The sequence below is a fragment of the Canis lupus genome, chromosome 29 (genome assembly GCF_003254725.2).
Source record: "Canis lupus dingo isolate Sandy chromosome 29, ASM325472v2, whole genome shotgun sequence".
NCBI classification, from domain to species: domain Eukaryota; kingdom Metazoa; phylum Chordata; class Mammalia; order Carnivora; family Canidae; genus Canis; species Canis lupus.
In genome coordinates, this window is record NC_064271.1 from 35,686,140 (window position 1) to 35,712,557 (window position 26,418).

Here is a 26,418-nt window from a genome sequence, read left to right on the forward strand (position 1 = left end):
CATGGAATTTCTCAAGAATAGACCACATAGTGGGTCACAAATCAGGTCTTAACCGATACCAAAAGGTTGGGATCGGCCCTGCATATTTTCAGACCATAATGCTTTGAAATTAGAACTAAATCACGACAAGAAGTTTGGAAGGATTTCAAACACATGGAGGTTAAGGACCATCCTGCTAAAAGATGAAAGGGTCAATCAGGAAATTAGAGAAGAATTAAAAAGATTCATGGAAACTAATGAGAATGAAGATACAATCTTTCAAAATCTTTGGGATACAGCAAAAGCAGTCCTGAGGGGGAAATACATCGCAATACAAGCATCCATCCAAAAACTGAGAACTCAAATACAAAAGTGAACTTTGCACCTAAAGGAGCTGGAGAAAAAACAGCAAATAGATCCTACACCTAGCAGAAGAAGAGAGTTAATAAAGATTCGAGCAGAACTCAATGAAATAGAGACCAGAATAACTGTGGAACAGATCAACAAAACCAGGAGTTGGTTCTTTGAAAGAATTAATAAGACAGATGAACCATTAGCCAGCCTTATTAAAAAGAAGAGAGAAAAGACTTAAATTAATAAAATCATGAATGAGAAAGGAGAGATCACCACCAACACCAAGGAAATACAAACGATTTTAAAAACATATTATGAACAGCTATACGCCAATAAATTAGGCCATCTAGAAGAAATGGATGCATTCCTGGAAAACCACAAACTACCAAAACTGGAACAGGAAGAAATAGAAAACCTGAACAGGCCAATAACCAGGGAGGAAATTGAAGCAGTCACCAAAAACCGCCCAAGACATAAGAGTCCGGGGCCAGATGGCTTCCCAGGGGAATTCTATCAAACATTTAAAGAAGAAACCATACCTATTCTACTAAAGCTGTTCGGAAAGATAGAAAGAGATGGAGTACTTCCAAACTCGTTCTATGAGGCCAGCATCACCTTAATTCCAAAACTAGACAAAGACCCCACCAAAAAGGAGAATTACAGACCAATATCCCTGATGAACACAGATGCAAAAATTCTCAACAAGATACTAGCCAATAGGATCCAACAGTACATTAAGAAAATTATTCACCATGACCAAGTGGGATTTATCCTCGGGATGCAAGGCTGGTTCAACACCCGTAAAACAATCAATGTGATTCATCATATCAGCAAGAGAAAAACCAAGAACCATATGATCCTCTCATTAGATGCAGAGAAAGCATTTGACAAAATACAGCATCCATTCCTGATCAAAACTCTTCAGAGTGTAGGGATAGAGGGAACATTCCTCGACATCTTAAAAGCCATCTACGAAAAGCCCACAGCAAATATCATTCTCAATGGGGAAGCACTGGGAGCCTTTCCCCTAAGATCAGGAACAAGACAGGGATGTCCACTCTCACCACTGCTATTCAACATAGTACTGGAAGTCCTAGCCTCAGCAATCAGGCAACAAAAAGACATAAAAGGCATTCAAATTGGCAAAGAAGGGAGGATCCTTGGGTGGCGCAGCGGTTTGGCGCCTGCCTTTGGCCCAGGGCGCGATTCTGGAAACCCAGGATTGAATCCCACGTCGGGCTCCCGGTGCATGGAGCCTGTTTCTCCCTCTGCCTGTGTCTCTGCCTCTCTCTCTCTCTCTCTGTGACTATCATAAATAAATAAAAACTAAAAAAAAAAAAACCAAAACAAAACAAAACAAAAAACAAATTGGCAAAGAAGAAGTCAAACTCTCCCTCTTCGCAGATGACATGATACTGTACATAGAAAACCCAAAAGTCTCCACCCCAAGATTGCTAGAACTCATAGAGCAATTCGGCAGTGTGGCAGGATACAAAATCAATGCTCAGAAGTCAGTGGCATTTCTCTACACTAACAATGAGACTGAGAAAGAGAAATTAAGGAGTCAATCCCATTTACAATTGCACCTAAAAGCATAAGAAACCTAGGAATAAACCTAACCAAACAGGTAAAGGATCTATACCCTAAAAACTAGAGAACACTTCTGAAAGAAATTGAGGAAGACACAAAGAGATGGAAAAATATTCCATGCTCATGGATTGGCAGAATTAATATTGTGAAAATGTCAATGTTACCCAGGGCAATTTACACATTTCATGCAATCCCTATCAAAATACCATGGACTTTCTTCAGAGAGTTAGAACAAATTATTTTAAGATTTGTGTGGAATCAGAAAAGACCCCGAATAGCCAGGGGAATTTTAAAAAAGAAAACCATAGCTGGGGGCATCACAATGCCAGATTTTGGGTTGTACTACAAAGCTGTGGTCATCGAGACAGTGTGGTCCTGGCACAAAAACAGACACATAGATCAGTGGAACAGAATAGAGAATCTAGAAGTGGACCATCAACGTTATGGTCAACAAATATTCGACAAAGGAGGAAAGACTATCCACTGGAAAAAAGACAGTCTCTTCAATAAATGGTGCTGGGAAAATTGGACATCCACAGTCAGAAGAATGAAACTAGACCACTCTCTTGCACCATACACAAAGATAAACTCAGAATGGATGAAAGATCTAAATGTGAGACAAGATTCCATCAAAATCCTAGAGGAGAACACAGGCAACACCCTTTTTGAACTTGGCCACAGCAACTTCTTTCAAGATACATCCATGAAGGCAAGAGAAACAAAAGCAAAAATGAACTATTGGAACTTCATCAAGATAAGAAGCTTTTGCACAGCAAAGGATACTGTCAACAAAACTCAAAGACAACCTACAGAATGGGAGAAGATATTTGCAAATGGTGTATCAGATAAAGGGCTAGTTTCCAAGATCTATAAAGAACTTATTAAACTCAACAGCAAAGAAACAATCTAATCATGAAATGGGCAAAAGACATGAACAGAAATCTCACAGAGGAAGACACAGACATGGCCAACAAGCACATGAGAAAATGCTCCGCATCACTTGCCATCCGGGAAATACAAATCAAAACCACAATGAGATCCCACCTCACACCAGTGAGAATGGGGAAAATTAACAAGGCGGGAAAGAACAAATGTTGGAGAGGATGTGGAGAAAGGGGAACCCTCTTGCACTGTTGGTGGGAATGTGACCTGGTGCAGCCACTCTGGAAAACTGTGTGGAGGTTCCTCAAAGAGTTAAAATTAGATCTGCCCTACGACAATTGCCGTGCAGTAAGATTCAGATGCAGTGAAACACCAGGACACCTGCACCCCAATGTTTGTAGCAGCAATGTCCACAGTAGCCCAACTGTGGAAGGAGCCTCGGTGTCCATCGAAAGATGAATGGATAAAGAAGCTGTGGTCTATGTATACAATGGAATATTCCTCAGCCATTAGAAACGACAAATACTCACCATTTGCTTTGACGTGGATGGAACTGGAGGGTATTATGCTGAGTGAAATAAATCCATCGGAGAGGGACAAACATTATATGGTCTCATTCATTTCGGGAATATAAAAAATAGTGAAAGGGAATAAAGGGGAAAGGAGAAAAAATGAGTGGGAAATATCAGAGAGGGAGACAGAACATGAGAGACTCCTAACTCTGGGAAACGAACAAGGGGTGGTGGAAAGGGAGGTGGAGGTGGGCGGGGGTGGGGGTGACTGGGTGATGGACACTGAGGGGGGCACTTGATGGGATGAGCACTGGGTGTTATGCTCTATGTTGGCAAATTGAACTCCAATAAAAAAATAAAAAATAAAAAGTAAATAAAATAAAATAAAGTGTTGATTTTTACTCATGACCCTGTTTCTATATAAAATAATAGAAAAGAAAACACAAATTTTAGAATTGCCTTGGCCATGAATTATTTATGGAACCTTAACTGTTCTCAGCCTTACGAGGTGGCTTACCTTTTGGCCTATAAACACATTTCCCACAGTGGATGATAAAACTTTGTTGCTCCACAGCGGCCAAGATAATCCTGTGTGTCAATAATTTAGTTTAATTAAGTAAATATATTCATACCTACTACAAATAAGTACTATGCTTGGTGCTGTCAGGGAATCCAAAATTAATTGGAGCTTATAATCAATCTAGTGGCTGAAAGAGGCATGGAAACAACTAGTTCTATTTCAAAGTAGGAAAAAAAATCTAACTGGAATGCAAAAACAAGTTACTGGAGTATAGAAAACAGAACAATTTTGACTTGGAGGACAGTCACTGGAGAAAAAACAACTTAGAAAAATTTCATGAAAGAAGTTAAGTATCTGCAGAATGAGTCAAATTTTGAAGAGCAGCGTTGGCATTCTAGAATAGGGACCATGATGAGCAAGACTGAGGAGTGTGGAAACTAAATAATATAGCACATATAAACTGTAGGGAGATACATATATATATTTTTTAATAACACATATAAACCATAGGGATATATATATATATATATTTTTTTTTTTTTTTTTAACGAGGCTGGGAGGAGAAAGGCTTTAGCTAAATTGTTGAAGGCTCAGAACTCTGGACAAGGAGCTTAGGGTTTTATTTCATAAATAATGATTAATAATTAGTAAAAGGTTTTAAGAAAAGATGATTATAGGGACGTCTGGGTGGCTCAGCGGTTGAGCGTCTGCCTTCGGCTCAGAGCATGATCCTGGGGTTCTAGGATCGAGTCCCACATCAAGCTCCATGCGAGGAGCCAGCTTCTCCCTCTGCTATGTCTCTGCCTCTCTCTCTGTGTCTGTCATGAATAAATAAATAAAATCTTTTAAAAAAAAAAGAAAGAAAGAAAGATGATTATACTGGGAAAGTGAAATGCTAACTGTAGAAATGAGTGAAGACGCAGGACTGGACACCATTGTAACAGCCCTCAGGAAAGGAAGACAATGGAAGGTTCAAGTGTGGCAGTGGCTGTAAGAGGGGATGGCAGCAGACTTCTTGAGCAGAAGCTGCACAAGAAGAATTTCAGGTCTTGACTTAGCTTTCTCTTGGTGCTTGGCTTTAATTGAACTTATCAGATTGTTTGCCTGTCAACTGTTTGAATCCTGACCTTTAGCATATAAAGTTTACAGTAACAGTGATCTTTTTTTACTTGATTTACCAGTTTCTTCAGCACTTCTTTAGAAACAGTGCCCAGCACTTGATGGGATGAGCACTGGGTATTATATTATATGTTGGCAAATTGAATTTAAATTTTAAAAAATGTAATAAAAAATAAATGAAAATAAAATTGTCATAAAAAAGAAAAGAAAAGAAACAGTGCCCAGTAGTATAAGGCAGCCACAAATACTTATCAAATAAATAAATGAATGAATAGATGAGTTTTAAAAGATGGTGAAAATGGTCATCCCTGACAAGTACAGAGCAATGTGCATACGCAGCCTATCACCAAGTTACAAATAAAGTTGCTAAAGAATCAATAAAATAATGCTTTATTTACCTGTATCAGGCTGGCCCCGAGGATTACAGTAACTCTCTGTAGTCATGAAAATGACTGCCAATCCAATTTCTGCTTCAGGAATAGGTCTAAGCCCCTGCCTAAGAGAATAAAATAGTTTAAGTATGATAATATATTAAAACTAACAACTTTTATTAAGGTGACGTCAAGTTGAATCTTTTTATTCCTTCCCCAAAGAGATAACACAATTTTATGATATGGAGAAAATTACAAATACATGGAGCACTGGTGTCCTGGGGGGCAAGGTTTTATATTGGGCAAGTCCACCACTCTTTAGCAATTCAGTCATCTTATCTGTAAAATAAAGGCCTAAAATAAAGGAGATAGAGCCTTCCATTCCTGAAATTCTATAATTTTCAGAGTAAGAAAACAGTAATACCAGATGAGGCAATAAAATACATTTTTATAAGTAAATCTATTACTGGGATCCAAAGATAAAACTTAAAAGAGAAGGGAAGAGAAAGGAAAGGAAGGAGAAAGTATAAAGACATATCATAAGCTCTATCTATACATGTTTTGTAATTTTAAGTTTAGGAAATAAAATCATTTTACAAATTTACATGCATTAAGGAATCTTCTCCTTAAAGGAATCTTATAGTGAACTACCTTCTGTTTTCTATTATGTGAATGAAACAAAGACAATTTAATAACACTGCTACATAAAACTACACCTCAGACTTTAAAAACTATAAAACTCTTTTTAATACTTATTGTAAAGATGTTTTAAGTGGTTGTAGTAGTTTAAAAGGTCTTTCTCAAATGCTTAACGTTTGTTTTTTCTATGTCCTGGATTAATGTAATAGAACTCAACTATACATACAGTTACATGATAGTACTATATTAAAATATATTTTTATAGTATCATAATCAAGTGATCACATATACCTATTTATAATTCAAGCAATTCAAAATTGGCATATTATCTTTTTTGAAACTGTAAATATATTATGTAAATTAGTTATAAAGATTGGTTCCATAAAATAGAAATATTTTGTAATATGCAATAATGTTATACAGATAATTACATTATCCTAAACGGGGAAACACATCCTTTTAAAGTCAATAGTGAGGGGCACCTGGGGTCTCAGTGTTTGAGCCTCTGCCTTTGGTTTAGGTCATGATCCTGGGATCCTGGGATCAAGTCGCACATCAGGCTCCCCACAGGGAGCCTGCTTCTCCCTCTGCCTATATTTCTGCCTCTCTCTCTGTGTTTCTCATTAATAAATATAATCTTAAAAAATAATAAAGTCAATAGTGAGATAAATGTGGCTACTAATACGACCTCTATACAACACTGCTCTAAACGTCCCAGTAGGTACAAAACAGAAAGGCAGAGGGAAAAAGAAACATAAGAGGTACAAGGATTAAAAAACAGGATAGAAACATTATTTATAATGATTTTCATTTAAAAAAAAGGACTATAGATACATTAAAAATAAAAGGGGAAGCAAACACGATGGTAGGATGTAAGATTAATATCTAAATGTCTTCTAAATTTAGATACACCAACAATAAACTAGAAAATGTAATTAAAGAGAGAATATTATCTATTTATACTCTACCTACCAGCATACAATATCTACCACAGAATATGTAGTACCTAGGAATAAATCTAATAAAAGGAACTCAAGATCTTTAGAGGGAAATTATAAAAATTGTTAATTTTCCCTAAACTGATTTGTGAATTCAATGGAAGTCCTAATAAAAATCCCAATAGGGTTTTTGAAAAGATGATTCTAAAATGTATATGCAAAAATAAAGAGTAAAAAACAGACAGGTTGCTTCTAAAGAAGAGCAAAGACATTTGCCATACCAGATATGAGGACTTCATTGAAGTCACAATAATTAAGACAATTTGGTAAATGTGGTATTGGTATAAAGACATATTGACCAATGGAATACAGTATAGCCAAAAACAGTCCTATGTACATATGGAACTTTGGTATAAAATAGAATCCATTCCAAAAAGATTAAAAGCAAATTTCAAACACAAAATATCAAAACACTAGCAACAAATTAGTAAAAAATATAGGTGAACATCTTTTTAATCTATGAATAGAAAAAGACTTCTTAAAATATAAAAAGTACTAAGAAAGTTTTTAGTATATTAAAATTAAATGAGGGCAGCCCCAGTGGCCCAGCGGTTTAGTGCCGCCTTTGGCCCGGGGCCTGATCCTGGAGACCCAGGATCAAGTCCCACGTCGGGTTCCCTGCATGGAGCCTGCTCCTTCCTCTGCCTGTGTCTCTGCCTCTCTCTCTCTCTCTCTGTCATGAATAAATAAATAAAATATTTAAAAAATAATAATAAAATTAAATTAAATGATTTCATGTATCATACAGTAAAACATTACAAAGTGGTAAAAGATTCTGCAATACATACAAGTGAAAAAAGAATTAATAGAGAGAAATATAAAGAACTTCTAGTAGAAAATACAACTACCATATGAACCAGGAATTGCTACACTCTTGGGCATGTATCCCGAGGAAATGAAAACTTACATTCACAAAGAAACTTGTACATGCATGTTTAGAGGTGTTATTCATAATAAAAATTGAAAAAATGCAGATTTCCTTCAATGGAAGAATTACTCAACAAATTGTAGTGAACACATATATACACATACTACTACTCAACAATAAAAAAGGATAAACAACTGATACACACAACTTAGATGGATCTCCAAGGAATTATACTGAATGAGAAAACCAGTCCTAAGGTGTATATGCTATCATTTCATTTATACATTATTTTAAAAGATAAAATTTTAAAAATGGAGAATAGATTAGTGGCTTGCCAGGATTCGGGGACAGGAAGTTGGAGGTGGGGAGGGAGGAAGGGAAGTAGGTGTGGTTTTAAAAGAACAACAGGAAGGATCCTTGTGGTGAAGGAATTGTCTGTATCTTGACTAAGGTGATAAATTTATGAACCAACCCATGTGATAAAATGGTCAAAACTAACACACACACTCACACAAAAACTGGGAAATTCATATTAAAAAAATACAATTATAGTGATAGAAAACTGGGTAAAAGACATGAGCAGATATTTCAGAACAAGAAAAACAGACGTTCAGGAAGTATCAGAAGAAATGTTAAGCATCACCGGTAATGAGAAAAATAGAAATGAAAATCATAGGATAGGATTGTATATCCATTCAATTAACAAAAATGGTAAAGTCTAACCATACCAAGTGTGGAAAACAGTGTGCATCTATTTAATCTCTTACATACTGTGGGGGGAGGACTATAAGGTGGAACAGTTTGATACTAACTCCAGAGGTTGAATATTCATATAACCTATGACCCAGCAGTTCTAACCCTAAGAAGAATATTGAGTACAACCAGGAAATGCACAAAAATGATCTCAGTAACAATGTTTACGATAATAAAAACCAGAAAGAAGATTTTTTTCAATGTGGAATCAACAAACTGTGGTATATTCACACAATGAAATATATTTTACCATCAAAACGCATTAATTACAGTAACATGTAACAAAATGAATGAATTCTTATCAGTAATGTATCATTATGTGGGAAAAATCCCCAAAGATTACATAGTAGTATGAAGACCAGGTTATAAAGTTAAAACAATTAGAACATATGCACACATATTTTAGAAATAAAGAAACAATAAAACTATATGTAAAAGTAAGTAAGTAAATGATAAGCAAAGGATTCCGGATGAATGTTATTCTATGTAGGAGGAGCCTGGGCTAGGGGTAACACAGAGGTAGGTATTTTTAAGTATCCAGCCTGCATTTTAGGAGTAGCTTCTCACACATTTATTATATAACTTAAAATAACTACTTCACTAGTGAACAAAATTAGTGTGTATTGTTATGGTTCAATGATGACAGTGTATCATGAACCAAGGAATATCATTCATCCTATTTTGTGCAAAACTGTGAAACAGATGAAGAGAGGGAAGGCAAAGAAGGAGGAAAATAAAGAGAAAATAAATTAACAGGAAGAATTCCCACACTTGAGCTAAGATGTTGGGAAAATATCTTAGCAACATCGTCCTCTTACACTTTTGAATTTTCTTCAGAAGACATTTAATTGTAACCCCTGATATCCTATACCCATACTTCTTAGATAATGCTAAAGGTGTGTTGTCCAAAATTCAGTCAGCAGCTAGCTGGCTTTAGTGGCCACTTGCTTGACCTACCTGCACCTCCAATGACTATCAGTGGCTTGGACGAAGTAGATACGTGTTATCTTAAGTGATAGTCTTTCTCAAAGACTGCCCTCCCCCAAAAAACAAGTTGTAATGGGGCCAAAGACTACAGAACCAAATGATATCTCACGATGAAGCCACCAGCCTCTGATCAACTTTGCACTCTGGCTACTTTCTTACCTCGTGATCATGGTATATGCTGAAGGGCAGTGAGATGTAAGGGTGAAAAGCAGAGACTGTGTAACCAGATTGCCTGGGGTCACATTCTGGCTCTCTTGCTCACTCCCTGTGTTCTATCCCTTTTGTCCTATCTGCACCGTGGTTACCATAACAGTAAATAATACACAGAGCTGTGTGAGGACGAATGTCTTTATATACATGAAACTCCTGGAACAGGATCTGCTCACGATGATATCGTGATACAGTACGACGTAAGTGGAGCTTTCACTGCTCTTATTTTGCTTGGTTCTTTCAAAGACCGGTCACAGGTAAAATGTTGTCTAAAAGAGGCCTTCTTTTCTTTATTCTATTAAGAATAAACTTCTTCCCTTTTCCCTGTTATTCTGCTTCCCTTTTGCATATTTGTAATTATCTGTTTACTCATCTTTATCTGCCTCTCCCTCTAGACAGTAAGCTCCAGTGGTGGCAGGGACCATAGCTGCCATAACTATTATATTCCGGTGCCTAACAGGTAAGAGAACCATAATAAATTCTGGATATAAGTAAGATGTTACTTTGTTACACAGATATTTTCTCTTTGTAGTAGTTAATACATCCCCATTAAGGAAAATATCTATGGGACAGAAGACTAAAATTTTATTTTTTGTTTTAGCAAATATATAAAATAAAACAAGAGCAATCTTCATGTTCAGTAAGACTATTGGGAGAGGAAAAATGAATATTGTAGGGAAACAGCTATGGACTTTTTTTTTAATAAATTTATTTTTTATGGGTGTTCAATTTGCCAACATATAGAATAACACCCAGTGCTCATCCCATCAAGTGCCCACCTCAGTGCCCATCACCCAGTCACCCCCACCCCCTGCCCACCTCCCCTTCCAGCACCCCTAGTTCGTTTCCCAGAGTTAGGAATCTTTCATGTTCTGTCTCCCTTTCTGATACTTCCCACTCATTTTTTTTCCTTTCTGGACTTTTGAGACATAAATACTCTACTTATTTATGATAGGTGAACAGAAATTTGGCCAGCAGACTGCAAACCTAACATTTTATAATACTTGTTAGCCTCAAAAAATGTTAAGATTAGGGATGCCTGGGTGGCTCAGAGTCTCCCTTTGGCTCAGGACGTGATCTCAGGGTCCTGGGATCAAGTCCTGCATCAGGCTCCCAGCAGGGAGCCTGCTTCTCCTTCTGCCTGTGTCTCTGCCTCTCTCTTTCTCTCTCATGAATAAATAAAACTTTAAAAAACAAAAAAATTAAGATTATTAACACCAATGAAGACTTTAGGACAAAAACCCTTTGTTTAGCTCTTTCACATTGTCTCCTCACTACAAATCCTATTCTTGGATATATGACATTTTTTCTTGCTTTTGAATGACAGCCTATGTGACAGGGCTGAAAAATGTTATATGCATTCCTAATGGTAATAATCACCAAGGAACAAATATATTCCAGCTGTAGGCAGTTTCAGGAAAAAATCTTACATTTGAACTTTGTCACAGATAAGGATGCTGTACTTCTAGCACACTAACGCACAATAAATTTCCAAGTACCATACATAACAAAATGTTTGTAACTCTTATGTATCTTTTTATATCAAATTCAGTAAAATAAAAAAGTTACATATAAAATTGCCTTTTTTAAAATAATTAAGATAATTCTGTACCTTTGCAGCTTATCCATAATTGAGTGAATCCATTTTTTCTGAGAGTCAGGAATTAGAGTTTGTGAATTTGTTATTCCTACATCAACAACACAAATTCCAGGAGCTGAAAAGAAACTATATTCTTCTTTATTTTCTTCTGTTATCAACCTAGCATCTCCTCCTCCAAAAATAACTGCTGAACTTAACTTCTTATACTAAAAAACAAACAAAAAACAGAAAAAATATAATGAAATAGGCACAATTCATTCCTTCAGTTCATTCCTTCAGTTCATTCTTTTAAATTTAATTCCAGTATAGTTAACGGTGTTATATTAGTTTCAGGTGTACAATATGATAATTCAATACTTCCATAGATCACCCAGTGCCCATCACAAATACACTCCTTAGTCCCCATCACCTACTTCCCCCATACCCTGCAAACTCCCCCTCTGGTAACCATCAGTTTGTTCTCTACAGTTAAGAATCTGTTCCATGGTTTGTCTCTCTTTTTCTTCTATTTGCTCATTTGTTTTGTTTCTTAGATTCCACATATGAGTGAAATAATATGGTATTTGTCTTTCTCTGACTCACTTATTTCACTTAGCATTATATTCTAGTTCCATCCACATCACTATAAATGGCAAGATTTCATTCTTTTTTATGGCTGAATAGTATTCCATAACATATATGTGTGTATCACATCTTCTTTATCCATTTGCTTGTATTAGGGAAGTAAAATAAAAGTAGAGTTGAAACAGAACTGGTTCTACTTTTTAGAAGACAATCTGAGCTTCCACTCAGAGAATCCCCAGTTCACCAGGTATCTTGGCAGCCCTGGGATTGTTACATTGTTTGCCCTTCCTTATCATAATGAACAATGCTCTAACTGTGGGCTTGCTTGCACTGTCCACCTACAACATAAGCTCCTTGAATCCCCATTTTGGTACACTGAAGACATTCAACAGCTACTAAATGACCAAGTAAAGACTTAAATCAGTTTTCTGTCCCCACCCCCTCAACCCACATATTTATAGAAACTTAATTGGCCAATTAACATATGTCAAAAAAATCTCATATACGTGAATACTGGACAAGTCTTAGTGCCTAGACAGTTTTTCACTTCTCACTTCTATACAAAATCTCAAAAAAAATGCATTAACAGTTGATAACAGTAATAATTTATTCTTGTTTATGTCTTCATTAAGAAAATTCTTCTCATAACATTACCTGTTTGGCATTTAGAAATACAAACATTTTCCCTCTGAAGATTTGCTTTCTTTCCTGTCGTCCTGACAGATCAATGTTTTTATTTCCAATAGCTGGTTCATCAATAGGTGGGTAATAACTGTTAAAAAAGAAATTAAAAGTATATTCTAATTATATATTGTTTTGTATGCATACTGTTAAATTTATAAATAGAATAGCTATCTAGACACCGGAAGGTTTAATTTCTGTAACATCATTGAATTATTATTTTTTTAAAAGAAAGCATTTTTTTTTCAGAGACAAAATGGTGGTAGGTGCCATATAAAAAAGCATAGCTGTTCCTTATTTTCTGAAAAAATATAATCCAAGAGCAGACAATCCTAAAATATGATTTAATATATATGAATCAAACAAGTTATGTGAATTTTAAAAGGCTGAGACAGAGTCCATAAAGATCAATTTCTATTGGCATCTTATGCTTCCTGGGAATCAAGGAGTGTTAGGTTCACATCCAATTCTGCAAACTACTATTAAGTGTTTTATTAAAAACCCCTTTGGGAAAAAACATTCCTTTGGAGAAGCCCAGGAAAATTTTTTTTTAAGATTGACTGATTGATCGATTTATTCATGAGACACAGAGAGAGAGGCAGAGACACAGGCAGAGGGAGAAGCAGGCTCCATGCAGGGAGCCCGACATGGGACTCGATCCGGGGACTGCGGAATCACGCCTTGGGCTGAAATCAGATGCTCAGCTTCTGAGCCATCCAGGCATCCCAAAGCTCAGGCAATTTTAAAACTTAAAATATTTTGTCAGTTTAAATAAAATTTCCAAAGTGAGATTAAAAAACACAATCTTGGGGATCCCTGGGTGGCTCAGCGGTTTAGCGCCTGCCTTCAGCCCGGGCGTGATCCTGGAGACCCGGGATCGAGTCCCACGTCGGGCTCCCTGTGTGGAGCCTGCTTCTCCCTCTGCCTGTGTCTCTGCCTCTCTCGCTCTCTCTCATGAATAAATAAATAAAAATCTTTAAAACACACACATACACAATCTTCTGGGGGCACCTATGTGGCTCAGTTTGTTAAGCATGTGACTCTTGATTTCAGCTCAGGTCAGGATCTCGGGGTTGTGGGACATCAGGCTCCATCCTGGGTGTGGAGCCTGCTTGGGATTCTTTCTCTCTCATAAAAATGAGGGAAAAAAAGAAAACAGAGACACTATATCAACAAATAATTCTCAAGCCTCATATCAGTCCAGTTTCAACTTTCTATATAATTAAATCTTTTGCTACAACAATTTATAACTGATCAGTCTGTCAGCTTAACTCTCTACCTTCAAGTAAAAATTACTAATTACTAAATATGCTCATGGATAAGAAGACTCAATATTGTCAAGGTGTCAGTTCTTCCCAACTTGATCTATAGATTAAATGTAATTCCAATAAAACTCCCAGCAAGTTATTTTGTGGAAACTGACAGATTCTAATGTTTATATGGGGAGGCAAAAGATCCAGAACAGCCAACACAATATTAAGGAAGAACAAAGTTGGAGTACTAGTACTACCCAAGATTTATTATAAAGCTGCAGTAATCAAGAGAATCTGGTATTATGAAAAAACACACAAAAGAGAATAAAGAGCCCAGAAATAGACTAACATAAACACAGTCAAGTGATCTTTAACAAAGGAACAAAGGCAGTACAATGGAGCTTAGATAGTCTTTTCACCAAATGATGATGATACTGGATATTGGGCGTTCACAGGCAAAAATAGAATCTGGATGCAGAGCTTACAGCCTTCACAAAAATTAACTCAAAATGGTCACAGACCTAAAGTAAAGTGCTAAACTATAAAACTGCTAGAAAATAACAGACAAAAATCTAGATGACCTTCGCTATGGCAGTGACTTTTCAGATACAGCAACAGGCATGATCTATGAATGAAGTAAATGATATGCTAAATAAACTTCATTAAAATTTAAAACTTCTAAAAAAAAAAAAGATTAAGACTTCTCTCTGTGAAGGACAATGTCAAGAAAATGAGATGATGTACCAGAGACTGGGGGAAAATATTTGCAAAACACACATCTGATAAAGGACTGTTACCCAAAATACACAAAGAACTCTCCAAAAGTAAGAAAACAAACAACCTGATTAAAGAATGGGCCAAAATCCTGAAGCAGCTTCTTGCTAGACACATCTCCAGAAGCAAGGGAAACAAAAGCAAAAATGAACTATTAGGACTTCATCAGGAAAAAAAGCTTTTGCACATCAAAGGAAACAACAAAACTAAAAGCAACCCATGGAATAGGAGAAGATATTTGCAATTATCAGATAAATGGCTAATATCCAAAATCAATAAAGAACTTATCAAACTCAATACCCCAAAACTAAAAAATCCAGTCAAGAAATGAGCAGAGGACATGAACAGACATTTCTGCAAGAAAACATACAAATGCCTAACAGACACATCACTCCTCTTCAGGGAAACACAAATCAAAACCACAATGATATTACCTCACACTGATCAGAATGGCAAAAATTAACAAGTCAGGAAACAACGGATTTTGGCAAGGATACAGAGAATGGGAAACTCTCTTACACTGTTAGTGGGAATGCAAATTGGTATGGCCAGTCTGGAAAAAGTACAGAATTTTTCAAAAAGTTAAAAACAGAACTGCCCTACAACCCACAATTACACTACTAGGTATTTATCCAAGGGATACAAAAATAGTAATTTGAAGGGACACATGAACCCCCCAATATTTACAGCAGCAATGTCCCTAATAGCTAAAATATGAAAAGAGCTCAGATGTCCACTGAAAGATGAATGGATAAAGATGTGATACACACACACACACACACACACACACACACACACACTGGAATATTACTCAACCACCCCAAAAAATGAAGTCTTGCCATTTGTAACAATGTGGATGGAACTAGAGAGTATTATGCTAAGTGAAATGAATCAGTCAGAGAAAAACTACCATATAATCTCATTCACATGTGGAATTTAAGAAACAAAATAGATGAACTTAGGGGAAGAGAAGGAAAAATAAGATAAAAACAGAGAAAGAAGCAAATCATAAAAGACTCAAGTATACGAAACAGGGCTGCTGGAGGGGAGGCGGGTGGGGGGATGGGGTGATTGAGTGATGGGCATTAAGGACACTTGATGGAATGAGCACTGGGCGTTATATGCAGCTGATGCATCACTAACTTCAACCCCCAAAAGTAGTAATACACCATATGTTACCTAAATTGAATTTAAATACAGAATTTTTTTTAAAGGGGCCAAAATCTTAACAGCTATCTCACCAAAGACATGTACAGATAGCAAATAAGCAGAAGATGTTCGATATCACGTTATCAGAAAAATGTAAATTATAACACTTAGACACTGTTACACATATATAAGAATGGCCAAAATCCACAACACAAACACCACCAAAGCTTGTGAGAATGTGAAGTGATAAGAACTTTTCATTCATTGCTGGTGAGAATGTGAAACGATAAAGCCACTTTGGAAGACAGTTTGGCACTTTCTCACAAAACTAAACACACTCTTACTGTATGATGCACTCCCTGGTATTTATCCAAAAGAGCTGAAAAAGTTATGTCCATACTAAAACCTGCACATGGATGTGAATAGCAGCTTTATTCTTAATGGTCACAAGGTGGAAGCAATGGAAATGTCCTTTGGTAAGCGAATGGATAAACCGTAGTACATTCAAACAATGGAATATTATTCAGTGCTAAAAAGAAACGAGCTACCAAGTCATGAAAAATGTTGAGAATTTTAAATGCAAGTTACTAAGTGAAAAAAGCCATTCTGAAAAGGCTACCTACTATTTAATTCAACTGTATGAAATTCTGGAAAAGGCAAAACTATGGAAATAGTGAAAGTTCAGTTGTGGCTGGGAGTTGGGGGGAGTGGGAACAACAAATAGGGTACAGAGGGTTTTCAGGGCAGTGAAAATACTTGGTATGATACTATGATGGATATATGTATTATGTTTTTATCCAAAGCCACGGAATGTACAACACCAGGAGTAAACCCTAATGTATACTACGGACTTTGGGTGATTATGAGGTCAGTGTAGGCTCATGACACTTTGATGGGGGAAACCCCTATTTGGGGGGGGGACTGCATGTGTGCAAACAGGAGGTAAATGGGAAGCTTCTATAACTTCCTCTCGATTTTGGTATGAACCTAAAATTGCTCTAAAAACTTTAATTTAAAAAATTACTAATATATCACAGTGATGATGAGAAGACAATGTACGACGGGGAATTCACAACCTAGACTATTAGTCACTAAACAATCAAGAGTTCACCATCTACAGAGAACAACACCCAATATGGTAAAAATATTTTGGTCATGAGGATCACCATCCCACATTTTAAAACTAACTTCCTTACATTTTTTTTTCCCCTCATATTTCTCCTTGGCAGCATACATATTTCACAAAGTTAGCCGAGTTGTGATTAAACAATTACATTTTTAAAAAGTTTTGATAACCGATTAAACCACAAATGCACGTGTTTTAACGTTCTACAGTGGATATTGTACATCTATTCTAAGACAGTGATTCCTAGAACTTGTAATCTCAAGTAAATGAGTTATCTGCAGGAAACAGCTGACTTAGCCAATAGGGTGAAATGCAGCCCACTGTGTTATCTGATTTTCTAAATAACTGACTTTACAATTCTGTTTATTTTCTTTTTAAAGACACAGAGGATAGTAGAAACTATTTTAACCATTAAAGTTAAATCTATAATAAAAGTTCATGCTAGAAAATTAGTAAATATTATATCTAATTCATACATAGGATAAATTTCTAGTTATCTCTTTGAATGCCTTTTATTCTCTCCCTTTTGACAAGAATTCTCCAATATTTCACACTTCTATCAGTGTGAAATGCAAGCATCACTTCACTCACAAATGGCTAGTTTATGAATTGGTGTACATAGTACTGTAACACTGGATGATGCAACCAGTTCTAAGCAAAAAAACGATGTGTGTTTAACACATACATATGGCTGAGTAGATGGGAGTCTTACTGCCTTCCAATGACAATGGAACGTGATCTTTAAATTATCTACACCACTTAAAAAGAGTCATTTTTAATTTTGTCACAAATAATAGTTTACTATGCCCAGAGAACAGTCAACTCTAGTTTAGTTCAATGAAGACTGAACATTTGTTAAACCTTGAACCAGGTTCCTACAGATAGGAGGATAATACACCGTTAGTTTTCCTTGATGGCACTACCAGAGTTCTAACTTTAATGTGTGTAATTTTTAGTATTTGGCTTTTCTACCAAGTGCCATAAGGACAGAAACTGTAATGCTTTTTGGCTCATCACTGTATCCTCAGGTCTATCTTGCCCAATTCATGGTAGGCACTCACAAATATTTGATTGTACAAAATAGAAATTAAAAATTCATCTATTAAAAGTAGATGAAAGTATAAACATCTCTTTATTCCCCCCATATGCAGATTTGAGCATTAAAATTCTGGGACTAAAAAAATATATTTTGGTTTTCTTTTAAAAACAGTGGTAAATTTGACAGTTAAGTAAATTTTACAGTTAAGACTAGTAAGACTGATCTTGCAAAAAAAAAAAAAAAATACATCACTGTACTGTGAAGAACCTAACCAAATGTTGGAGTCAGATATGATTTGTGAGATCACACACATGATATATGAAATCATTGATTATACAGTGATAAGTAGCATGCTATGTTCTGAACTTTATATACTTAGATAAGCCTTTTTTCCTTAATAGTATAAGGAGGAGAACAAGAAAAGAAATAATAAATGTGAGGAAAACATCACTAAAAATCAGTATTTCTGAAGCAATATGTTCTACAAGTTTTAAAGCATTTCTGAGGCTCCAGTTATTTAATAGCTAGTTAAAAATTTGGAAAAGAGTCAATTAACTTGGCAGAGACCAAGGTCAGAGGTACAATGCCTAAATACTAGGCTACCACAAATATAATTTCTAATTTCTATAATGAAAAAATTGAAACATTTTGGCATGCTTCTACAGAAACTTTGAGCTGCAAATAATGTTTTATTATATAGCAACTAGTACATATAATTCACAAATTCTCTAAAATTTTAATCTAGAATTAGTTGACTTTACTTATGTACGTTTTATGACTTTATTTTTTTAAAGATTTTATTTATTTATTCATGAGAGACACACAGAGAGAGAGAGAGAGAGAGAGAGAGAAGCAGAGACACAGGCAGAGGGAGAAGCAGGCTCCATCCAGGGAGCCTGATGTGGGACTTGATCCCGGGACCCCAGGATCACGCCCTGGGCCGAAGGCAGGTTCTAAACTGCTGAGCCATCCAGGGATCCCCTATGACTTTATTTAAATTCTTTATATCATCTTCAATAAATTTCATCAAACTCAAAGCACATCATCTTAATTTCTGTCCCCAGATTTTCCAAATACAGAATTCTTCTCAACTTATGTATAATTCTGGCAATGGAAACTGTATTTCAAGCCACAATATTCATTTGTCCAACATCTGGACAGCTATTTATTCCATCACTCCTACAGGCATATGTTCACGATTCATGTAAGAACTTATTATAGCATTTCCTTTCGTTGATCTCTAAAAGGCCCAAATTACATTGACATCCACAACTTGTATACGTAAGGTTATCTCCAAGAAAAGAACTGCTATATGTTACATTTCTTTGCCTTGAATTTTGATTGATTATATACAGTCAACTCCAAAAACTAAGATTGTTTCAGGCTAATGTTTCTCTTGGGTCTGATATCTGATTTTAAGCCAGTAAGTTAGCCTATTCCTGTTTCTTGGATGTGGGCAGAAGACACAAGACTCCTGCATCAGAGACAAAGTGAGCGGCAAGCCTCAGCATATTTGTAGTCGATCTCCTCCTGGACCAAGTTCTGTGGGGATGATATAGAAAGTACATACAGCAGGCTGTGTTACAGGAGAGAGGAACAATGAACTTGAGAATCCAGGAGTTTCTCAGCAAGCTATAAGCAGGTCTATTCTTTGTCCCAAAAAGGACACTAACTCTTCCCTCACGGCTTCTCACTACAAACCACGAGAAATGGCCTAGGTATACAGGGTAGTAAGGGCCTAGCATTCTTGGCACATTTGACACGTTGTATATGAACGCAAAGACTAACTTTCTCCCAACAGTGTTTTCCCAGCAATGATGCTTGTTATTTGAAATTCAGTAGTTGAAACAGCACTCCATAAAATAAGACTACAAAAATTCAAATAAAAGGTTAACTCCTTTTCTTTTTTAAGGGATCATTTCTTTACATCCAGAAAATCTACAGTATTTTAATGAGCTTCCTTTAATAAAGTATAAGTTACCAAAATAAATACTTTGAAATGGAGTCTTCTAAAAATGACTTCATCTACATTGGTATTCTGATGACAGGATAGGCAAATGAGATCTCACAAATCATGCTAAACTCTGTCTTAACCTGTTCTTTGGTAACAGTGCAAAGATGAAGACACAATTGCACTAAATAGAATTATACTTTTTTAGATTAAAAACATCCTTTTTATTTTAAATACACTAATAATGCTTTTTCAGAACTAAGAGAAGAGGTAGTTACATTTTGTTAAGGAGCCACCACAATTTGTTTCATAAACCTTTCATAACCCATGCTACTCATTTAAATTTAATCCTTTTTCTATTTGATAGTTGAAGTTATATAGTTATATAGTCAAATAAGACAACAAGGATATCAAAATGGATTCCAATAAGCATATGAATCTATCAAGGCAAAAATATACTTACTTTAAAAAAATATTAAAATATAATTATCAGTTGACATGATCAAACATGGGCTAGTGTAAATGCTTTTCATGGCTAAGACTGAATTAGAAGTTACTAAACAATCTTACAGTAGAGATGTTTTATTGTAGTCATCTAAGTTAATATAGTCATAAATTGAAGCCAGAAAAACTTATGCTAAACCTAAAGTCAAAAATAGACCCAGGTTAAAGACACCTGAGAATCTGAACAATAAGTAGACATCAATGACTAATTCTAAAAACTTCAAGACCATAACACATACATCACGAGTGGTAAAACCTATCAGACACTTCCACTCCCAAGTAATATAGGATTAATAATCACTTCTTATTTGTATCAAGGATCATTACTTATTGGTGTTTATTGGGAAAACCATGAATAGGCTTCATAAGAAGAAAACCTCCCAAATGAAAGAAAAAAAAATAAACCTCCCCAAGAAGAAAAATTTCAGTTACTTTTAAAAGCAGACACAAATTATTAGGCATAAAGAGTACCCACCCACCCCTCAAAAAAAAAAAAAAAAAAAAAACCAGCATTGGGCAACATAGTTTATGACAACTAATGGCATTTTACAACTATTAATAAGATTCTTAACTTGCATGACACTTTAGATTTTTAAACACTCAGATATTCAAAGGTGTCCTATCGAGGTTTTTTTTTGTTGTTTTTTTTTTAAGATTTTATTTATTCATTCATGAGAGACACAGAGACAGAGAGGCAGACACAGGCAGAGGGAGAAGCAGGCTCCCTGGAGGGAGCCCGATACGGGACTCGATCCTGGGATCAGGACCATACCCTGAGCCAAAGGCAGATGCCCAACCGCTGAGCCACCCAGGCGTCCCTGTCCTATAGAGATTAAGAAGAGCTTATAAACACACAGTCTACCTATTATGCCATATAGACTGTAACTTATTGGTATATTTTAAACAAGCATGTTCTTGTGCTAAGTTGACCAAGTTCGAAAATAAAAATCCAAACATCTTCCTCCTCAACCATAAATTATATTATTTCAAAGGATCACAAATACTATACAGCAGCTAAGATCCCTTAGTCTGGTCATTCACAAATTTAGCAGAGCATCTAAAATCATCATCATCCCAAAAAAAATAAATAAAAAAAAATAAAAAAATAAAATAAAATAAAATAAAATAAAATAAAATAAAATAAAATAAAATAAAATCATCATCACCACCACCACCACCATCATCATCATCATCATAAAGCTACTTGAATCTTACCTGGTATTATTGCAATTAGCAGCATTTCTTTTAACAAGCACCTAATACAGTGCCAAGCAAAATGCTCAGACCTTGTACACTCTATTACTTAAAATTACTAAAACTACTAAATACTTAAAACACAGGACAGGTGTTAGTCTCATTTTTCAAAAGCGGTAACTGATGCTCAAAAGAAATAAACTCCATTCCCAAGGCCACAGTGCTATTGATATTCTGGACCGAGACTATGTGACTCCAGAACAGGAAGGCTGCATCACACAATTCCAGAGGTCCTGATTGCATGATACTCACCATGGGACATGTGGCCTTTGGATGGTACCTCTGCGCCATGTGCAGTCCTTCGATTTTTTTTGTTTAAATATTGGCAGATATGGGGGCATCTGGGGGCTCAGTTTGTTAAACTGAACACCACATCCTGAAAAGGTCGTTAAAGAGGGAATCGACCTAAATAAAATCAGTGCTATCACACATTCTGTATGTCATATTGTATTTAAAATACATGATATAGGAGCTTCCCAGTTGGTGAACACATGGAGGTGCAGGGAGAGGGGCCTGCCTGGAGAGAACATGAAGCTCCTTGCCTTTTCCCCATACCTTGCCTTGTGCATCCTTCATCTGGTGGTTGGTTAGTATCCTTTATTATATCTTAATAAATTGGTATGTTAAAAAAAATACAGGATATACCTTTCAATTTGTGGAGGCTGTTTATTGGCCTTAACTGCTTTAAGAAATTCAGTAAAATATTCTGGCTTTACAATTGGACGTCCACAAATGAGTGCACATATTGTCTGGAAAGAAGAAAAACATATGTGAATATAAACACTCATTGCTAGCTTTTCTTTAAAGAAAAGTTTTAAGTTAGAGACTATAAAGGGACATTTTTCCTTTCATCTCTCTAAATTTATAAAGGAGCCACAATCCATAAAATTGAAGTCAGTATTTGGTCACTGTTTAGTTTCAGTATACACAATGCTATATAATCACTTAATTTTAAGAAGCCACCAATTACAATATTAATTTAAAAACTGCTTTTAGGGAGGGCAGAATAAGGTAACATAAGCCCATTTTAAAGTGTATTCCAATTTAAGAGTTCTTAACATGTTAAAAAGAGAAAAACGTGAGCTGTAAGATCTTTGCTGCCTAAATGTCTTTTGAACAGATTGTAAGTATGGAATAAAGTATTTTTAAGAAAGTAAATAAAAGAATAACTGCTTGGGGTGGAGTAAAAGCTCAAAAGAAGTACAAAGAGACTATGGGGTGAGGGTGGAGAAACTTCAAGTAACAAGTGAACTAAGCTATAAACAGCAAATAAAATACACCACAAAATCTGAAAAAGATTAGAAAATACCACCACTGGAGATGAAAATAAAGATTCAGCATAATCTATGGAAATAACCCAACTGAAGAATCTCTAAGTATGCTTCTAATAACATGGAGTATTACTTAAATACGAGCAAACAACCTAAGGTGTCTCAAGACTGGAATCTGAATACACCAACCTCAAACGTGAGGGAAGTAACTGGCGTCTGGCAGGAAGCAGTGATGTGGAATTTAACAACGGACTGAGCAAGCTTCAATACCTGGGATCTTGGGTAATGGATTTAATTACTCCATGACTCAGTTTCCTCTTCAAAAAATAAAAATGGAACTGAATATTCCTTAGGTTTCTTTTTGGTTCTAACACTTAATGATTTAAAAAATATAAAGTAACCCGTACTTTTGGGAAATGAACCAAAAAAATAATAACTAGGCTTTCTTTTTGGCACATGACTGATCAAATATACTGAAAAAGGATTGCTCTGCAATGTTGTCAGTATATATCCAGTGACTCTAATACCTGCGCCATTTGTCTCCCAGTCACTGGAATAGTGTATACTCTGGTGAATGGGTACTAGTTCCAGGTCTGTCACGACTCAGTAAAGTATCTCTTAAGACCATCTAACTGCCTTTGCTCTTATTTCATATTCACCCAACAAGCGCATAATTACTTAAATTTTACTTCTCAGGTACTTTAGTATCTTTAAGGGGATTGTGTTGGAGTCCACATATAAATAAATATGTGGTTGCTATAAAGGTGCACCCCTAATATAAACTAATAAATAGACGTTTTGGTTTATTAGCAAAAATTAGTACTCAGGAGGCCAATCACTCTGCTGAATTTATAAATTTCATAACCTTGCAAAGAGAGAACCTGCTCCTTATCAGAGATAACCCCTCCGACGTACAAGTTTAACTTGAGGTTCAATGAAGCCTTTCTCTAGGATACCTGTTTAGCTATAATACACATATTCTTATTAGATATTAAAGGATTTCTGTATCATCTAATAAAGGAATCTAAATATTTGTTGCTTTTCACTATAGACATTAATTTAAAACAATCTCACCTATCTACAGTCAACCTGTTTAAAGGAGATGAATCACCTCCCAATGTCATTCTTCAATTAGCTTTGGATATAACCAAGTCTGATGAAGATGCAAAATCTGAAAACATACCAAAATATATCACTGTTTTAATGAAGAGTCAGCATCTTCTAATGGTAGATATCTACGTATCTCTGGATGGCAAAGACACATTAAACTGTAAGAACTTAAATAGTCTTTGTGATCAGGGCATTATACCAAAAAGAGACGAAGTAAGAGAGGATGAGACCATGAGATGAACTGGTAGAAGACAACTTGATAGAAGGGACTAGAGATGCTAACTCTGGAGACTGGCGGTCAACCTCAGTCACTTCGCTTTTAGACTGAAGATACCAACTCCACATGTAGTAAACTTATTGGTGAAAACAGAACATAAATCATCTTTAAAATGGTAAATCAAAATCTGAGATATAATCTTACATGTTTTTGCTTGTCTCAAATAATAAACAGGTTATCTGAAAAGTCATTCTAGCCTAAATGGTATACATTTAATGTGACATATATAAACCCACATCTAACAGCTCTGATAGTTTTAAAATAAATGGCCTTAACAATGTCTGTGTAGAGCTGGTGAGTAAGCTTAGATTCACAAAACTTATTTTAACATAATAACAAGGCATTTAACCTACTTTAATGGTAACTTTGACTGATATCATGACAAGATGAGTACATTCTTCTGTCCAATTGTTTACAGTAAGTCCTCCAAGTTGCAAAATAGCTTGATTTAAAGCAGTTTTCCCAGAAACATCTAAACAAGAAGAGCATGCAACCAAAGGCTCATATTCTACTCTGTAAATGAGAACAAGTTACATAAAATTATACTATCACAGCTCCAGAGATGGCATCTTATAGTACTTTAAACTTCAAGTTCACATCACATGCTGCTATTTTAATTCTTATGTATTATTACCCTTTCTAATTTATGAAATTATCACTTCCTAAGTCTTGAGTTGCACTTAAGAAAAAAAACAATGACTGAAGTTAACATTATACATTCACTTATGTAGAATTAAACAAATGTAGCTCCCATCAGGTTCTTGGAGACCACTCAAACTCTTATTCCCTCTTAATCACTACCTGTGATTGACAAAATGCACCGCCCACATGTGATGCAAAGTTCACTAATATGCTAAGTAGGAACTAAATTAAATGGTTTTAAATTCATTATCCATAAATATCACGTCCTTTAAAATTTGGGCTGTGCAGAAGAAAGCTGCCCATTTTTAATAGGAATTTAAAAAGTTCTTACCTGAATTTACTTTCAAATACTCCAAAAGTAACCCTATCCCCTGTCTTCAAAACTTGAGAAAGTCCATGCTGCATTCTTTCGTCATTAACAAAGGTACCATACTTAGAATTATCTTTTAACGTCAATATAGGAATTTCCTCTGTTTGACTCTGAAACAATACATTTAAGTCTTTTACCACACGGTAAATACAGTTCCCAAGCGAAATGGATTCAAAATAAAAAGCTAGTAACTTTTTGACTAGGTAATTGATAGATGGCTAACTGCCCACCATAGAAGGCAATAATTAGTTTCGGTGGCCTACACAGAATCATCAGTCAACTAGAAATTAATGGCAAATGTCTGAATTCCAGGATCATTCCTCTTAGAACAAGCATTTTCTTTATTTTTGTCAGTCAGGGTAGAATGACCCCTCAATTTCACACATTTGAGAATTCTTTGCCTTTGTGTAGTCTGTTTCACACATGACAGCTTCGTCCCTAAGTTGTTTTTTTTTTTTTTACATTATCAAAGTAACACAGTAAAAAAAATGGTCCAATGAGAAAAGGCTTAGAATGTCTGACTTGCAGTAACAATTTTATTTTTCCTTTAGGAATTTCAACAATAATCCTTTACAACTAGAAAAATAAAGACACAAAACCTAAATATTACTGAACAGATGCAGCATCTGTTGATATGTAGTGTTTGCTCAAAATAATGGCTTTTCTTATTATCACCAGCATTATCAGGTGCACAGCCGTTTATATATACATAACTTTTACCACCCACCGTTGTGATTAAAGCTAACCAACCAAAACAAACTCAAAAGAATTGTGGGACATAAGCAACAACTGCTTTTCCTAATAAAATAAACCAATTCCCACTGTGAAAACCTACATTATGTGGGAAATGCCTGTGTTCACATGGCTACACAAACTCTTTAAAGCAGGAGAGAGCAAGCACTTAATGTTCATTAAATAAGTATAAATATGTTCTACTTCCTTTGAGCTTCTAAATCACTACTATAGAGTAAAACACTGGAACAGAAACTTCAAATATCGAAACACACACCACTGTTACCACTACCAAAATTAAGTCATTTTAACATTAAAAAAAAAAAAAACTAATTATGG

At 35.6% G+C, this 26,418-nt stretch overlaps 1 protein-coding gene and 1 long non-coding RNA gene across 12 annotated transcripts in view; one reads left to right on the plus strand and one right to left on the minus strand.

Moving 5' to 3' along the window:
* The window catches only part of NBN (nibrin), a 61,345-nt gene that overhangs the window by 31,800 nt on the left and 3,127 nt on the right, over positions 1-26,418 (minus strand). For all 9 annotated transcript variants that reach the window (XM_025433503.3, XM_025433504.3, XM_025433507.3 and 6 more), the window contains exons 3-8: positions 25,309-25,457; positions 24,689-24,848; positions 22,323-22,426; positions 12,601-12,718; positions 11,395-11,588; positions 5,355-5,452 (exon numbers count right to left, since the gene is read on the minus strand). In XM_025433503.3, coding sequence (XP_025289288.1) covers positions 5,355-5,452; positions 11,395-11,588; positions 12,601-12,718; positions 22,323-22,426; positions 24,689-24,848; positions 25,309-25,457 — 823 coding nt within the window. The remainder of the gene's footprint in view (positions 1-5,354; positions 5,453-11,394; positions 11,589-12,600; positions 12,719-22,322; positions 22,427-24,688; positions 24,849-25,308; positions 25,458-26,418) is intronic.
* The window catches only part of LOC112650695 (uncharacterized), a 29,749-nt gene continuing 13,179 nt past the window's right edge, over positions 9,849-26,418 (plus strand). Inside the window, exons 1-3 of one of the 3 annotated variants that reach the window (XR_007406974.1) lie at positions 9,861-9,982; positions 10,182-10,242; positions 24,000-24,553. This is a non-coding gene — a long non-coding RNA (uncharacterized LOC112650695). Of the gene's footprint in view, positions 9,983-10,177; positions 10,243-23,999; positions 24,554-26,418 lie in introns of those variants that run through there. The other 2 variants (XR_003130380.3, XR_003130379.3) reach the window with 2 other exon arrangements.